The 17,652-nt window shown below is 43.2% G+C and overlaps 2 protein-coding genes across 2 annotated transcripts; both read right to left on the bottom strand.

Moving 5' to 3' along the window:
• Positions 1–533: 533 nt before the first annotated feature.
• Positions 534–12,113, bottom strand: LOC306785697 (uncharacterized protein; the record flags this gene model as incomplete). The annotated part of the gene is made up of 3 exons (XM_079280152.1): positions 534–795; positions 910–1,195; positions 12,059–12,113. 3 exons carry the CDS (start codon positions 12,111–12,113, stop codon positions 534–536), a joined length of 603 nt encoding a protein of 200 aa, XP_079136278.1.
• Positions 12,114–12,742: 629 nt separating this feature from the next.
• LOC306785696 (uncharacterized protein) lies at positions 12,743–16,682 on the bottom strand (the record flags this gene model as incomplete). Its single annotated transcript, XM_079280151.1, has 3 exons — positions 12,743–13,004; positions 13,119–13,404; positions 16,643–16,682. The coding sequence occupies 3 exons, from the start codon at positions 16,680–16,682 to the stop codon at positions 12,743–12,745; spliced, it is 588 nt and encodes a 195-aa protein (XP_079136277.1).
• Positions 16,683–17,652: the final 970 nt, after the last annotated feature.

Raw genomic sequence — 17,652 nt, 5'->3', positions numbered from 1 at the left:
GAAGGGACAAAGCAAACACTGGCGCTGATAGGGCCATTCACATTTTCACATTGGCCACCGTAGTTTTCCTATTCTCTTAGCACACGGGAGACGTTTCCATTGGTCGCAATCTGCAACCTCACCGCTAGATGTCCCCAAATCCTTCACACCCCACCTTTGAAAGTCACGTCACTGTCCATACTTATCAGTGTGCATGATTAGAGCGAGTGGTGGGATGACGTTATGCAAACACATAAGGCAGTTCATGGGAAGGTAACCACAACATAGAGGTGTGAGATAACAGGAGTCATTGAGAGTTTTGTGCTGCCTCCATTATTCAGGTGGAGATGTGTCTGCAACAAGTAACAGTGCAGTGTCAGCATAACGCCATCGGATCAGTGCCATTACGGCATCATCAGAAACTATTCGACCTGCAATACAATTTCTATTGTAACTGTTGCTTTTCCCAGGTGAGCAGGCTCTGCAGACTGAGGTGCCGGTCCGCTCTCGCACGAACTTGAAGTCAGTTTTGCATCTCAGAGCTTTTGGTCAAGTCAGTGGAGTATTCTGTGGAGGTATCTCTCTGAGTTGTTCTCTCCTCCTCTCCTCAGTCCTGAGCTGGTTCTGACTGGTCTCTCCGAAGTCCCTGCAGGGCCCTGGCTCTCAGTTAGTACCCCTGTGGCCGCTGTACCTCTTCCTGTTGTCCCTATGGAGGTGTGTCGGCGTGTCTCTGGACTGCTGTGTGCTCCTCCGGCCTCAGACACACTCTCCTCCCCGGGATCCTTCCCCTGGCTGCTTGGCGAGCTCTCTCCGATCCTGAACATAAATGTTGTTGAAAACAATATGGATGCCACATAATATTTAAAAAAGTCACGATGATGAATGATCTGAATGTATATGAAATCAGAATCACACCAGCAGTTTTGCTACCTGAGGTGATTGAAGGCTCGTAGCCAGTGTGAGCCCAACACCTCTCTCCCGTTGGCCCTTAGTCCTCTCCGGTGACTCCGGGTCCTCAGTCCTTTCAAAGCCTGAGCCAGTTCAGCCTCATCTCCGTGACCCCAGACCAGCTGGGCCCTCTGCTCCGCATCTTGATCCCCCGCTGACCTGAATAGTCTCTGTAGCTGCCACAGATTCACGTCGCTGAAAATGTTCGCAGAGCCAGCCTTCCTACTCCTCCTCTCAGCCAGCCGCCACAGCGAGGAGGGGCCCGCTCCTAATCATTGTCTTTAACAGCAAATACACACGTTTTATGTCACTCTCACACGGAGCCATCTAAAAAATACATATTACAGGGAGGAACTGAGACAGAGCTCCAGTATTTATCCCACTATGACTACGTCCTCCTCAGTGAACTCATAGAAGGGAACCTCCAGCTTTAGAGGAGCAGGTCCCTTTCTTATCCTTCCTGAAGCATCGTAGTGGGAGCCATGGCACGGACAGTAGTAGCCTCCGAAGTCTCCGGCGTTGGCGATCGGCACACAACCCAGATGGGTGCACACACCGAGGACGATGATCCAGCGGGGGTTAATCACTCTATCCTTGTCATGCTGTGTGTGTTTGTGTGTGCAATCATAATTCCACATGTTTGAAACCCTTTTCCCCTGTAGGCGGTGCTGTCGGAGGCCTTCTGGGCTGCTGGCTGACCAGTGGACAGTTCAAACCGCTGCCTCAGATCATAATGGAGCTCAGTCCTCAGCAGCAGCAGAAGCTTGATGGTATCTTCTGGCCGTGCTGGGAGTCATTCAGTGGACAGATTTGGCTCAGCTAACTGCTCTAGTGATGGGCAACGCCACCCTGAAGCAGCAGCTGACGGCGACCCTTCTCGGGTACATCTCCAAGGAGCTCCAGGCGCAGGTGCACTACGTGGATTAGTGTCTGTGGAAGAACTGGGATACTCTGACTCAGGGGCCCACATGCTCAGAAGGTCTTTTGAAAAGAATGTGAACTGTTTGTATGACGATGGAGAGACTCTTTGTCAAATATGAAATCACATTTTGTAAATTTGCACAGACGCCATCACAGTCTTGGTTACAGGTTACTGTGAAAACAGCTGAATACCTGGATTCATTTATTATTGGAAGTACACTCATCAGATGAAGGAATTATTTATTCATCAATGGCACTGTTAATCATATAAGAGACAAAGTGGTTCTGTTTGTGATTACGGTTTTATACTAAATGTATAAAATACATTTGACACACCACATGAACCATCACACAGGGGAGGAACGATGGAGCTTTCATCCTATCTTTATCCAAGAGCGTGTTCTTTCAATTTGAGAGCATCGCTCATTGAGTCCACGCTCAGATTTGGTACTGTCTTTAGCTTGATCCACTACTTGAGATTTTATTTTCTAGTTCGTGTTGGTTTTCTAGAGGGGGCCGGGGACACGCTCACCTGGAAGAAAATGTTGTACATTTTAAAGTTAAATGCATCAGTCTGGTGCACTCTGAGACCAACATAGAACATTAACATAATTCATGCTGAAAGTAATGCAGTTTAAACTGACAAATGCAGGAAGGACAGCTGGCAAGAAATCACTAACTGTCATTCTGTAAATTAACCGATTTATAATATCACTGCTTCATCTATAACGCGATAGATCTGACTATAATAACACGTGTATTCACGTTAATGTTTTACTTTGATGTATTCTTATTCTTTCAGCTGAGACCCCAGCGATGTGAAACTGACTTTTGGGCAAATCAATCAAAATATATATAAATATAATTCGAAGCAGTAAGGAAGTTTCCTTCCATAACTTAAAATCACCCACACCAAACATTAAAGTAGCCGGAGACTGTAAGACACGACTCAAGAAGCCGACACACGTCAGTGAATGTGTGATGAGAGAATATTTACACATTTCTTTTCTATTTACTTGCTGAGGGAGCAGAGGGGCAGAAAACGGTCTGAAGGCAATTCATTGGTGATATTTTGTCTTCAATAAATAAATGTTGGAAAACAATCACTTGAGTCGTCTCGTTGCACGACCCACAACTGTTACATATGTACCAGATGGAAGGTCACTGAAGATACGAGTAATGATATACTATTTTATTAGTTTAAGGGGCTTTTGTTACCACCAAGTTGCAGCGGAACCGGATGTTCCTCGTAGAACCTGTCTGAATGGACTTTTATCTGTTCACCTTTTCTTCTGGATGGTTCTCCTCTGACTCATCTCCAGAGTCAAAACCACACCCATTAATGCATTGCTGGTGAAATCCAGGCAACTGCCATTACATGTGAGGAGAACTGAGTCAGCACTATCACACTGGATTAGAATTCAGGGTGGACTTAACGGAAACACAGCATCGACTGTCCTGTACAATGGTTGGGAGTACTCGACATTCTCTGGTAAAAGCTTTGGATGGGACATCTTGGCAGGAAATTTGGAATAATGACAATAAGGGTAGAAATTACAACACAATTCAGACATCAGTCAGAGTGAGAAGTGATGGAAGTAAAAGTAGAAAAGAAGATGTTACTTTCAGATTCAGGTTCGGACATACAGGACTCAATGACACATTATACACATCATGAAAAAGACAGAGTGGGATAAATGTGAGATATGCAACTGTAAAGAAACTGTAGAACATGAGCTGATAGAGTGGAGGAAGTTCAGGGTGGAAAGAGAAAGACTGAAGAACAGAGTGGTAGATACAGGAAGGGAGTGGAGCATCAAAGGACTGTTAGAGACAGGGGACAAACAAGTTCAGCTTAAAAGGGCTTTATTTAATATTTTGAATGGAACGGGTTAAAAGGCCAGAATATGACTGCAATATGAAGTTTATTTCTAATTGTTTCATTATATTTATAAATAACATTATTATTGTGTTTAAATGATAACTGTCATAAAGGCATGATGTTACACACTCCGGTCCAGTAGGTGGCGCCTTAAACATTGGTTTGTAGTCCGCCATTAAAGTGAAAGAAGAAGAATGAGAAGAAGACGAAGAAGAAGGAGGAGAGGAAGAAGAAGAGGACGAGGACTAATCTCCTGATAGCCTATAAAGCTATTGAAGTTAGCTTAGCATGCTACCTGGAAACAGACGGACGGGGACGGAAATGACCAACACAGCGCTAGTCAGAGTTTAATGAGAGTAAACGGTGTTTTTAACGGAGTTCGTCTGGAGGACAACTTTCTGTGGTTTAGTGAAAATGTCTAAAGTAGAAATGTTGAGATCTTTAATCAACCAGCGACTAACTGCGGCTGATGAAGAGATATTTGGTCTGTTTGAAAGAACGATAGCAGAGTACGAGGAGGAACTCTCTCGTTCAAAAGAGGCGAATAAGCGACAACGGGAACTTCTGGACGCTGTTCTCAACCCGGAAATCCGGATACAAAGAGCACGTAGGTTCACTTTATTTAACACTGTTCATGCTCCGGCTGATAACTTTTAATGTAGTTTGCAGTGAGACTCTGTTGCAATTCGTCGTTTTCTTCTTCTCCTGATTGAATACCTGCAAACGTGTCGCTTTTCGGCGAAATAAGCAGTTTTGACTCAAAATATATCATCCACGTGAGTGTAACGTTAGATCCGTAGAGTTTTTATTTGGAGGGGGGGGGGTCAACTGGCCAGCCAGCGTTTCTCAGATTTGAGTGAGACAAGGAGAACATGTGATGTCGTGATCTTCGCAATAAAACATATTTGATGCGACACGTGTCGAGTCCTGGCCAATCAGCGTTAAGATGTCTACACCGTCTTCATTTCCCTCCGTTAAAGTTTAAGTTCCGTTACCGTTCAGACTTGTTGGGTTACGTTAACGTCCACTGCATGCGGAACTTTGTCAACGGCTAACGCTCATCATTATCAAGATTTAGGAGGAGAAAGCGTAACGTGATGAAACATGAATCACCCTCCGTGTTCCGGTTCAGTCCACGCGGTCACTCATTAACGTTAAACCGGAACAACGGCGGTTCTGGTTGCAGTTTTTTTTGTTTAACTCAAAGTAGAATGAGGCGATTTCGTGGTGATAATAACTTGAAACATGAGGCCCAGATACTGATGAGATGATGAGGTCAGAGAGCTTCAGGAAGAGGATGTTGTGTGTGTAGCGCAGCTTGACGCAGGGCTGAGATGTGAGTGGAGCTGGGCCTGGATAAAGGTGGAGGTCTAAACAGACGTGAAGAGAGAGCAGTACAGCTTCCCGCTGTCAGTGTTTTAAATGCATTGATAAGGCAGGGTATGCTAACTGCAGCCTCTGCTCCAATGAGACGAAGTACAGCAACAAGGGCTCACGTGCCCTCTCATCACACTGTTCACTGTAATGACCACAGCCAATGTACTTCCGGTCCCAACTGTCCCACGTGCAGTTGCTCCCAAAGGCCCTGAAGTAATGAGAGAGAGCCTTAAGGAGCCTGAACCTTCATGATTTCAATCATCGAACCGGATTGAATGCATATTAATTGTAAATAGAAGATAGGCCACAATTCTAACGGCTTTACAGTAACAGTGGAAGTTAATATTAAGCCATACAGTAACAGGGTAAAATGAAAATGAATCACTTAATTTTGTATAGGCGATGTTCTCGCTACTGTAGAAATATGCTTGCTGTATTTACAGGCATTAAATGTATACATATTGTGAGGAATTTAAGTTTTAAAGCGCTCCTAGCGATGGATATAATGTGTTACAATATGTTTACTTGTAGAAGGTTTAAATTAAAGGGAGAGTTACTGAATTTGTTGAGCACTGTGAGAGAAACCAGAGAATTTATGACACCTCCATAAAGTCAGAGAGAGGGGGATGTTTCTGAGCACAGCCTTCAAGAAGGGGGGTGAATTGGTGAAGGAAGTGGCCGACTGAAGTCCAACGGGTTCAGCCAATCACTGAGCTGATCTATGGGCTAAGGAATGTGTAATATGAGACATTTCAGAGACTTTGGAGGGACAAAGAAACTGTGAATCCCCGGAGATAATCAGACCTCATCTGGACCATGAGGCGGACACACCAGTCTGTCGTGTGGTGTGGATGGGGCCTCTATTTCATGAAATATTACTACTGATAGTGTAATTCAGTTTGTAACTGCATTTTCTTTTGTTAGTATATTAAATTCCTTTTGATTTAAACTTCAACCAGCTGATTCGGCCCTGCTTAATGATGGAAGAAAGAGAGCAGGGCGGGGGGGAGCTGCCTCTTCTCCTCTGCATGCTTCTTCTCCTCTGGAACAAGGAGGGGGGCTTTTTCCTTTACCTTTTGTTTGAGACATTTTGAACATAACAGTATTGTGTGTGTGTGTGCTCATTTGCAATAGTGTTGCGTGTGTCATAGAGCAAAGGTTTGAATCTCCGGGTGAGGCACTCACGCGCTCCCCGTACAAAGAGGTAGCTCTGACACGCAGGTGGTAGCTTAAAACTTATAACTAGTTGTGTTGTGAATCGGGTTAGTCGGTGGGATATTGTGTAGCAACCTGCAGGAACAGCACCTTCCCCATCCCTGAGACTCCAGGACTCCCACACACAATGTGGCCCAACCCTGGCTTGTGTGTGGGTGAAGATAATGCGTCCCTGTGCTGGACAAGTTCAAATAAAGTATAAAGATACAGGGCTCACAAAACACTGAGAGGAGAGGTGCGTATACGGAGCCCTGACTTTGTGTCTGTTGCTAGGGCTACTTAATCAATTCTTGTGTTTTGTGAAACCATAGATCTGTTTTTTATGCTTTGATGCTTGACTTAATAAATTGTTAATACTTGTAGATCGTCTACCGTCTCCCCCCCCCCCCCCCCCTCATTCACCACTTATGAGTTTGCAGGTATGCTGATTTGTTCTCTCAGCTTCTAGATGACAGGAGATATTTCAACTTAAAGTACAAGTTTGTTCTCTTTGATAACACCACATGGATTTGGCAGCTTAAAATGGTTCATGTGTTTATGGTCACATAAGTTGATTACATTATTGTATTATCTGGTTCTAGTGATACTCTGGAAGTGTATGTGCAGGAGACGATTTGCTCAATTCTAAAATGTCTTTGTAACCCCTCTGTGTGTGTTTACTGTTTTCCTGCAGACGTCCAGCAGCTGTTGTTGGTTAAAGAAGAGGTTCCCTCTGAGCAGCAGGAGTGGAGCTCCAGTCTGGACCAGGAGGACCCAGAGCCCTCACACATTAAAGAAGAACAGGAGGAACTCTGCACCAGTCAGGAAGGAGAGCAGCTTCAAGGTCTGGAGGAGGCTGATGTCAAGTTCTCATTGACTCCCGTGAAGAGTGAAGATGAAGAAGAGGGAGCTCAGTCCTCACAGCTTCATCAAAGACAAACTAAACAGATGGGAACAGAAGCTGATGGAGAAGACTGTGGAGGACCAGAACCAGATACTGATGAGAAGATTGGAGAGTCTTCTGACACTGATGAGGGTGGTGATGGGAAGAAGACCAGAGAACCTCAGTCAGGTTTAAACTATGTGAAACCTGATGAAGTCCGTGTCAGTGATTCAAGATGTAGCGCTGGTGAGAAACATTTTAGATGCTCTGAGTGTGAGAAAACATTTGGCCAGAGTGGAACTCTGAAGATACACATGAGAACCCACACAGGAGAAAAACCTTTCAGCTGCTCAGTCTGTAAGAAATCTTTTAACCGGCGTTCAAATTTACAGATACACATGAGAACCCACACAGGAGAAAAACCTTTCAGCTGCTCAGTCTGTAAGAAATCTTTTAACCAGCGTTCAAATTTACAGAAACACATGAGAACCCACACAGGAGAAAAACCTTTCAGCTGCTCAGTCTGTAAGAAATCTTTTAGCCATCGTTCAACTTTACAGAACCACATGAGAACCCACACAGGAGAAAAACCTTTCAGCTGCTCAGTCTGTAAGAAATCTTACAGCCAGAGTTCATATTTAAAGAGCCACATGAGAACCCACACAGCAGAAAAACCTTTCAGCTGCTCAGTCTGTAAGAAATCTTTTAAACATCGTTCAAATTTAAAGAGCCACATGAGAACCCACACAGGAGAAAAACCTTTCAGCTGCTCAGTCTGTAAGAAATCTTTTAACCAGCGTTCAGATTTACAGAGACACAACACAGGAAAGAAACCTTTCAGCTGCTCAGTTTGCTGTGATAGATTTGTGTGCAACAGAGATCTGAAGGTACACATGAATACCCACACAGGAAACGATCCCCTTTAGCTGTTCTGGTTGCAGTAAAGTTTCCGTTTGTGATAAAAGCTTTCAGCACGAGTCACCTCTGAAGTTACACATGATTAACCGCGGTTCAACTACACTGATTTCAATTCAAAAAGTTATTCACTGAATGAGTGCCAACTGTACAGTTTGAAATAGTTTTGATAGTGTGTAATGATAAAAATGTTTTTACATGTCCTCATCATATTTTCTGTGAGATATGTTGCTGTTAGAAAGTTCATTTGTCTGGATGTCTGAACACATTGACCTATTTGTTCTCGTACAAAGGTCACTTTTCTATCTTAGTCGGGACAAACAACCGACGTGTTCTTTCTGCAATCAACTGCTTCTTGTTAGACTAAACATTTCTGCCTTAGTCTCCTGTGTGTTATCTGCTCCTCTGTGCCGGCCGGTATAAATACCTTGTTTTGATTCTGCGTCTCTGGAGCATATTCACAGTTCACTGCAATACGTGGTTGTGTTCTCTGTTTGCAAACATTAAATTGACTTTTTGAAACTTTGATCATTCATCAAGACTCTGTTTTTATGTTAAACACTTTGGATAAAACCAATTTCACTCATGAACTTTTGAAGGAAATATTCCACAACAGGTGTCACGGATCACAAACCTCACGGTTCGGATCACGGTTCAGGAGTCACGGTTTGGATCAACAAAGAAAAGGGGAGGAGCCAAATATAACTTTGCTTTCCATTTATTAATTAAAGAACTTCAAGAACACTTAAAGCAAAGAACTTTGGGCTATAGTCTTACATGAAAACAAAAATATTGAAGATGTCCAATTTGAAACAAAATTAAATCAACAAATAAAAATAATACATTCAAGAATTCTGTTAAGTTGCAAGTGCAACATGAGGTATGTTGATATCCTCGTCCTTTCATCAATACTGAAAGAAAGAAACAGCCAGTGAGCTAGCTTCCACTGTTTACACTGAACTGAACTGCTCAGCAACAACTTGGGTCTGTGTTTACTTCCTGTCAGGTTATGTCATTCAAATACACAACAATGTTTACCATTACTGTGACATTACTTTCAAAAAGATGAGAATATCTCCATTGTCTGGGGAGAGGGTCGACCTTTCTGTGGTGACTGGAATATTATTGGGCCTGTCTAGCTTCACTCTGACACTTCTGTCAGCACCTGAACCAGGTGTGTGTCTGTGTGACGCTCAGAGGGGGCGTGTCTACAGCGTCTGAACCAGGTGTGTGTCTGTGTGACGCTCAGAGGGGGCGTGTCTACAGCGCCTGAACCAGGTGTGTGTCTGTGTGATGCTCACAGAGGGGGCGTGTCTACAGCATTTTAACCAGATTTAGAAATCCTTTGTTTTCTACACCGGAGTGTCCCCGTCGCTGACATGCCCGATGTTTTGCCGTTGTCGTGTCTCTCTCTTTAAATAACGCCTACATACCGTAACGGTTTCGTCCACCACCCTCATCCGTCATTATATCTTACAGGGAAGACAAAATGTTTCCAAACTTGCGACTTAAATGACGCCGCGGCTTCTGACGTTCCTCCGCTCGCCATGACTTCACTGTTAAATGCTTCTAACCTGCTCCGTTCACGTGAACACACTACTGCTTTATATCTGTTCACTGACACTCTGCATTGATATTCGGGGACTTGTTACTTGAAAAGGAACAGCAACAGTCGAACTTTACACACTATGATGATTACACTGTAAAAAAAAAAATAGAAATACTGGAGTGATCCGCGGTTCACGAGTGATCTTAACCGTGAGGGGTGATCCGAACCGTGAGGGGTGATCCGAACCGTGAGGGGTGATCCGTGACACCACTAGTTTTGATGATTATATTGATGATTGATTTGATGGTAATGTAAGACAAGAGGGCTTTTGTTGGGTCACATCCAAGTCTAACGAGGGACCCTGAGTACACACTGCGTCATCTTTAACACTGCATTGTGAGCTTATTTGTTTTGGTTAATGTCAAGTCTTAATTTAATGACGATAGCTGCCAAATATATGTAGACGAGCAACGAATACTTCCCACTGAAATGCAGTGAGGTAGAGTCAAGGAGCATAATATGGATATTCTCAAGAGAAGCACCTCAGAGTTTCCACCACTGAACAGTGAAGAATGAGCTGAGGCACAATGAAAACCACTATTGCAGCTACAACTACTGCTGGCTCATCATTCCACATCTACAGTCATAAGATTTATGGTTAAAAAGTTAAGATAAACTATATGAGGTAAAATTAGCTTACTTTACACAATAAGGGGAAGCTCAGCGCTTTGAGGATTACCTGAGCCAATCTGCTGCTTTCTCTGCACTGAGGGAGTCTGCTGAGGTTTCAGGACCTTATAAAGCTGCCCTACAGATGCCTCAGTTTGCCATTGCACCAGTCTGGCACTGCTGAGTAGATCCAGAATACACAGAAAGGACTTTGTCTCCCAGATTGCCTGTGAATCACTTTGCATCACCCAGGAGGAGATGGAGGAAACTGAACATCTGGTGGATGCGAGGTAATCCGAGCCCAAATATGCAACTTCATACGTCAATCTCAAAGATAATGATCTACTGGGTAGTGCTTCCTCATTTCTCTTCGTGCTCACCTGACTGGGCAGTAAGAAGAATGGATAAAGTAACATTTATATTGCATGTACAGATCAGACTTGTTGAAATAAACCAAAACAGCTTCTGAACCTTAAGTGGACAGACAACAGGTCCTACAGTCTAATATATTGTTCAGTTATAATGCTGCCTGATGGTTTGGACATTAGCAGTGGGGATAAGAGCTTTAAAATATTTCTAGACATCATCACGTATTCAGGTGATTTGGTAAAACTGTCAGAAGTTAAACAAGCAAGGATCAACAAGATGTGTCTGTTAAAATGAATCAGCATTTAACCTCACAATAACTCTTTGAATTTGTATTCCTTTCCGTGGGAAAAGTCTGTGCTGTGCATCTCGAGTATGAATCTTCCCTCACTTAGTGTAGCGGTTTGCTTTCCCAAAACAAAACCTTTTGTGCCATCTAGTGACCACAAGACCAGCTATACACGCTAGCGTAATTACTAGATGTGACCACTGGAGGGCAGCATTTGTTTCTAACGCAACACGACCAGCTGTCACTCAGCAGTCCTCTCTCCTTTTTCGTTTTTTGCAAAGTGTCATTTCTTAGGGCATCTTTGAGTGAGAAGCAGCTGGAAACGGATGGGGAAAAATAAATGTATAAAGCTCTTCTATTCATCATAAACAGCTAATGAGGTGCCCTAGAGCAAGGCACTTAACAGCCAACTGGTCCAGTGGAGCTGCTGAGTGGTTAAAAGTGGCAGACTGTGGTGCAAGCTGCAGGTCCTGGCTGTGAATGTGCGTAACTGGTTTGTAACGATGCAGGACAACAGTGACAATGAGCAACCAAAAACAACAGGCTGATGAATGCATTACTTAAGACTACAGAACGAGATGTTTATTTTTTTTAACTGCATTTAGCCATTTCAGTCAACATATGCTGAGGCATTTTCATTACTTTGTGAAAATATTTTACAGATTTAAAAAGTCAGTGTTGTAACTTCATTAAAAAAACAAAACAAGACAAACAATCCAAAGACTCACTTCTTAATTACCACATATTTAAAAATGACACAAACAGTATGAACAAAAATCTTCCAGAAGTCTGATAACATACAGCCTTTTCATAGGAAAAGTAGGTTTTCACACCATGAACATTTTAACACGAGAACATTACTTTTTCAAGTCGACAGCGAGGGTCTATTTGTTATTTTTGGTCTCTTTTAACCGCCAGACACTTCACTTTCAATATCTATAAACCAGTGAGTATCAGAGATTACCTTTACATGTTGAAGCCTTAAGTTAACATCTCTGAATGTGCAGTAAATGGACATGTATTTCTACATCTCATGTCACCTCACATTGCTCCCATTGTACCCGATTATACGGTTGTGTAACATACCACACAGATACAGGGACATACAGTAGCTGGTAGAATGGTTGATAACTTCATCCATAGTGCAGGCATACATATCAGAACATCAGTTATATCAGCATAATAGGTCAGAGGAAGATGAGGCCATTTCTAAAGTGACTTTTTGCCTTATTAATCTTATTCACTTTCTGATTTACACCACTGAACTACAATACTACTTAAAGCAACAGTGTGTAGCATTTATAGGAATCTATTGGCAGAAATGGATTATAATACGAATAAGAATGTTTTCTTAAAAGTGTGTAATAATCAACCGAAAATTGAAAAGAATCTCTGTGTTTTTGCTACCTTAAAATGAGCTGTTTTTTAATCTAAATCGGGGGTTGGGTCGTCTTCACAGTGTACGCCATGTTTGTACAGGAGCCCAGAAGGGACAAAGCAAACACTGGCGCTGATAGGGCCATTCACATTTTCACATTGGCCACCGTAGTTTTCCTATTCTCTTAGCACACGGGAGACGTTTCCATTGGTCGCAATCTGCAACCTCACCGCTAGATGTCCCCAAATCCTTCACACCCCACCTTTGAAAGTCACGTCACTGTCCTCCACAACTGTTGCTTTTCCCAGGTGAGCAGGCTGTGCAGACTGAGGTGCCGGTCCGCTCTCGCACGAACTTGAAGTCAGTTTTGCATCTCAGAGCTTTTGGTCAAGTCAGTGGAGTATTCTGTGGAGGTATCTCTCTGAGTTGTTCTCTCCTCCTCTCCTCAGTCCTGAGCTGGTTCTGACTGGTCTCTCCGAAGTCCCTGCAGGGCCCTGGCTCTCAGTTAGTACCCCTGTGGCCGCTGTACCTCTTCCTGTTGTCCCTATGGAGGTGTGTCGGCGTGTCTCTGGACTGCTGTGTGCTCCTCCGGCCTCAGACACACTCTCCTCCCCGGGATCCTTCCCCTGGCTGCTTGGCGAGCTCTCTCCGATCCTGAACATAAATGTTGTTGAAAACAATATGGATGCCACATAATATTTAAAAAAGTCACGATGATGAATGATCTGAATGTATATGAAATCAGAATCACACCAGCAGTTTTGCTACCTGAGGTGATTGAAGGCTCGTAGCCAGTGTGAGCCCAACACCTCTCTCCCGTTGGCCCTTAGTCCTCTCCGGTGACTCCGGGTCCTCAGTTCTTTCAAAGCCTGAGCCAGTTCAGCCTCATCTCCGTGACCCCAGACCAGCTGGGCCCTCTGCTCCGCATCTTGATCCCCCGCTGACCTGAATAGTCTCTGTAGCTGCCACAGATTCACGTCGCTGAAAATGTTCGCAGAGCCAGCCTTCCTACTCCTCCTCTCAGCCAGCCGCCACAGCGAGGAGGGGCCCGCTCCTAATCATTGTCTTTAACAGCAAATACACACGTTTTATGTCACTCTCACACGGAGCCATCTAAAAAATACATATTACAGGGAGGAACTGAGACAGAGCTCCAGTATTTATCCCACTATGACTACGTCCTCCTCAGTGAACTCATAGAAGGGAACCTCCAGCTTTAGAGGAGCAGGTCCCTTTCTTATCCTTCCTGAAGCATCGTAGTGGGAGCCATGGCACGGACAGTAGTAGCCTCCGAAGTCTCCGGCGTTGGCGATGGGCACACAACCCAGATGGGTGCACACACCGAGGACGATGATCCAGCGGGGGTTAATCACTCTATCCTTGTCATGCTGTGTGTTTGTGTGTGCAATCATAATTCCACATGTTTGAAACCCTTTTCCCCTGTAGGCGGTGCTGTCGGAGGCCTTCTGGGCTGCTGGCTGACCAGTGGACAGTTCAAACCGCTGCCTCAGATCATAATGGAGCTCAGTCCTCAGCAGCAGCAGAAGCTTGATGGTATCTTCTGGCCGTGCTGGGAGACATTCAGTGGACAGATTTGGCTCAGCTAACTGCTCTAGTGATGGGCAACGCCACCCTGAACCAGCAGCTGACGGCGACCCTTCTCGGGTACATCTCCAAGGAGCTCCAGGCGCAGGTGCACTACGTGGATTAGTGTCTGTTGAAGAACTGGGATACTCTGACTCAGGGGCCCACATGCTCAGAAGGTCTTTTGAAAAGAATGTGAACTGTTTGTATGACGCTGGAGAGACTCTTTATCAAATATGAAATCACATGTTGTAAATTTGCACAGACGCCATCACAGTCTTGGTTACAGGTTACTGTGAAAACAGCTGAATACCTGGATTCATTTATTATTGGAAGTACACTCATCAGATGAAGGAATTATTTATTCATCAATGGCACTGTTAATCATATAAGAGACAAAGTGGTTCTGTTTGTGATAACGGTTTTATACCAAATGTATAAATACATTTGACACACCACATGAAACATCACACAATGGAGGAACGATGGAGCTTTCATCCTATCTTTATCCAAGAGCGTGTTCTTTCAATTTGAGAGCATCGCTCATTGAGTCCACGCTCAGATTTGGTACTGTCTTTAGCTTGATCCACTAATTGAGTTTTTGTTTTCTAGTTCGTGTTGGTTTTCTAGAGGGGGCCGGGGACACGCTCACCTGGAAGAAAATGTTGTACATTTTAAAGTTAAATGCAGCAGTCTGGTGCACTCTGAGACCAACATAGAACATGAACATAATTCATGCTGAAAGTAACGCAGTTTAAACTGACAAATGCAGGAAGGACAGCTGGCAAGAAATCACTAACTGTCATTCTGTAAATTAACCGATTTATAATATCACTGCTTCATCTATAACGCGATAGATCTGACTATAATAACATGTGTATTCACGTCAATGTTTTACTTTGATGTATTCTTATTCTTTCAGCCGAGACCCCAGCGATGTGAAACTGACTTTTGGGCAAATCAATCAAAATATATATAAATATAATTCTAAGCAGTAAGGAAGTTTCCTTCCATCACTTAAAATCACCCACACCAAACATTAAAGTAGCCGGAGACTGTAAGACACGACTCAAGAAGCCGACAGACGTCAGTGAATGTGTGATGAGAGAATATTTACACATTTATTTTCTATTTACTTGCTGAGGGAGCAGAGGGGCAGAAAACGGTCTGAAGGCAATTCATTGGTGATATTTTGTCTTCAATAAATAAATGTTGGAAAACAATCACTTGAGTCGTCTCGTTCCACGACCCACAACTGTTACATATGTACCAGATGGAAGGTCACTGAAGATAGGAGTAATGATATTCTATTTTATTAGTTTAAGGGGCTTTTGTTACCCACCAAGTTGCAGCGGAACCGGATGTTCCTCGTAGAACCTGTCTGAATGGGCTTTTATCTGTTCACCTTTTCTTCTGGATGGTTCTCCTCTGACTCATCTCACGAGTCAAAACCACACCCATTAATGCATTGCTGGTGAAATCCAGGCAACTGCCATTACATGTGAGGAGAACTGAGTCAGCACTATCACACTGGATTAGAATTCAGGGTGCACTTAACGGAAACACAGCATCAACTGTCCTGTACAATGGTTGGGAGTACTCGACATTCTCTGGTAAAAGCTTTGGATGGGACATCTTGGCAGGAAATTTGGAATAATGACAATAAGGGTAGAAATTACAACACAATTCAGACATCAGTCAGAGTGAGAAGTGATGGAAGTAAAAGTAGAAAAGAAGATGTTACTTTCAGATTCAGGTTCGGACATACAGGACTCAATGACACATTATACACATCATGAAAAAGACAGAGTGGGATAAATGTGAGATATGCAACTGTAAAGAAACTGTAGAACATGAGCTGATAGAGTGGAGGAAGTTCAGGGTGAAACTGGGAAACAGGGAGAAAGACTGAAGAACAGAGTGGTAGATACAGGAAGGGAGTGGAGCATCAAAGGACTGTTAGAGACAGGGGACAAACAAGTTCAGCTTAAAAGGGCTTTATTTAATATTTTGAATGGAACGGGTTAAAAGGCCAGAATATGACTGCAATATGAAGTTTATTTCTAATTGTTTCATTATATTTATAAATAACATTATTATTGTGTTTAAATGATAACTGTCATAAAGGCATGATGTTACACACTCCGGTCCAGTAGGTGGCGCCTTAAACATTGGTTTGTAGTCCGCCATTATAGTAGCTACATCAGGTCAAAATCTTATATCCATCTTTCAGTTGTTTGGTTCTGTTATTTAGATAGCTATGCCTTGTCTGAATAAAATAATACAAAGATCATGTAATTCGGTCAAGGCGTTACAAAGTTATTCCACTTTGAAGATGGTAGAAACGTGTGGATTAATGAATAAATTTCCATGCATCTGTATTATAGGCAATGGCACCGTAATGTGGAGGATTATCACAAATTTGGCAAACAAAATGTAACCATTTGCTCTGAATTATACTTGCAGCAATGAAATTTGGATCTTGGCACAAACAAAAGCCGATCTTCAAGATGACAGTGACAAATTTTATTTTTATGAATGTGTTTGCTCTGTTATCTATGAATCGATTCCCAATAGGTATAAGGCATATATTTCACGGCTAGGAGAATTTAATTTGGTTCTATATCTTTTTTATTGAGTTTGATCAACTTGAAATGTGATCCAGAGATAGCCAAGTTAAAAAAAGGCCGTATCTGGTTTAATTTCACTTCCCAACCCTGCTGGAGCACACATGGACTCGTCCGCCATGTCTCACACTGAGCGCGTGACGTCACAGAAAGGGGTTATGGCTTTAATGGCATCGCCCAAGGCAGCCGGCGTTTGCGGCGGGAAGGGTGGGTCAGAAAAACATTAATTTACAGCCGATTAATCAATTTATAGGGATTTCTGTTACTTACCAACAGATTCTATGTACTTTTTGCTACAAGATACAGTGAAATCGATTTTCTGAAAGTGATGATAGACGCATGATTTTGCTAACTGAAAGCTCAAAACTGAAAGTCAACAAACTTCTCGTGTACTTAGAAATCTCGTTGACCCACCTGCATGGAGCTGCGATCGTCTGCTTCAATCGTGACTACTCTCGGCTGTTCCAAATAAGGTTCGGTAACAACCGTAAATGGTTTTGTGTAAGTCGCGTCATTGAAACTCCGTGCCGTGCAGCGAGGCGGCGGTGGAACCCCCGTTACTCGCCTTCTCGGGCTAGTTCGTCACAATGTATGCGAGCAATGAATACAGATGTTTTGATATTATTAATCTACATTTTATAACCTTTCCATAGATACAAACCGTTTTGTTCTAGCCCGAAAAATAAATTCACAGCAGCAGAGTTACCGCGCCAGGTCTTGTGTACGCTGATATTCTACACGGATCCACTCTGGATCTGATGTCCCTAATTATAGTGAAAGAAGAAGAATGAGAAGAAGACGAAGAAGAAGGATGAGAGGAAGAGGTCTAATCTCCTGGTAGCCTATAAAGCTATTGAAGTTAGCTTAGCATGCTACCTGGAAACAGACGGACGGAGACGGAAGTGACCAACACAGCGCTAGTCAGAGTTTAATGAGAGTAAACGGTGTTTTTAACGGAGTTCGTCTGGAGGACAACTTTCTGTGGTTTAGTGAAAATGTCTAAAGTAGAAATGTTGAGATCTTTATTCAACCAGCGACTAACTGCGGCGGTTGAAGAGATATTTGGTCTGTTTGAAAGAACGATAGCAGAG

This window comes from Melanostigma gelatinosum (assembly GCF_949748355.1).
Source record: "Melanostigma gelatinosum genome assembly, chromosome: 12".
NCBI classification, from domain to species: Eukaryota; Metazoa; Chordata; class Actinopteri; order Perciformes; family Zoarcidae; genus Melanostigma; species Melanostigma gelatinosum.
The sequence above is the reverse complement of the archived record's forward strand: the minus strand, read 5'-3'. Positions and strand labels throughout refer to the sequence as shown.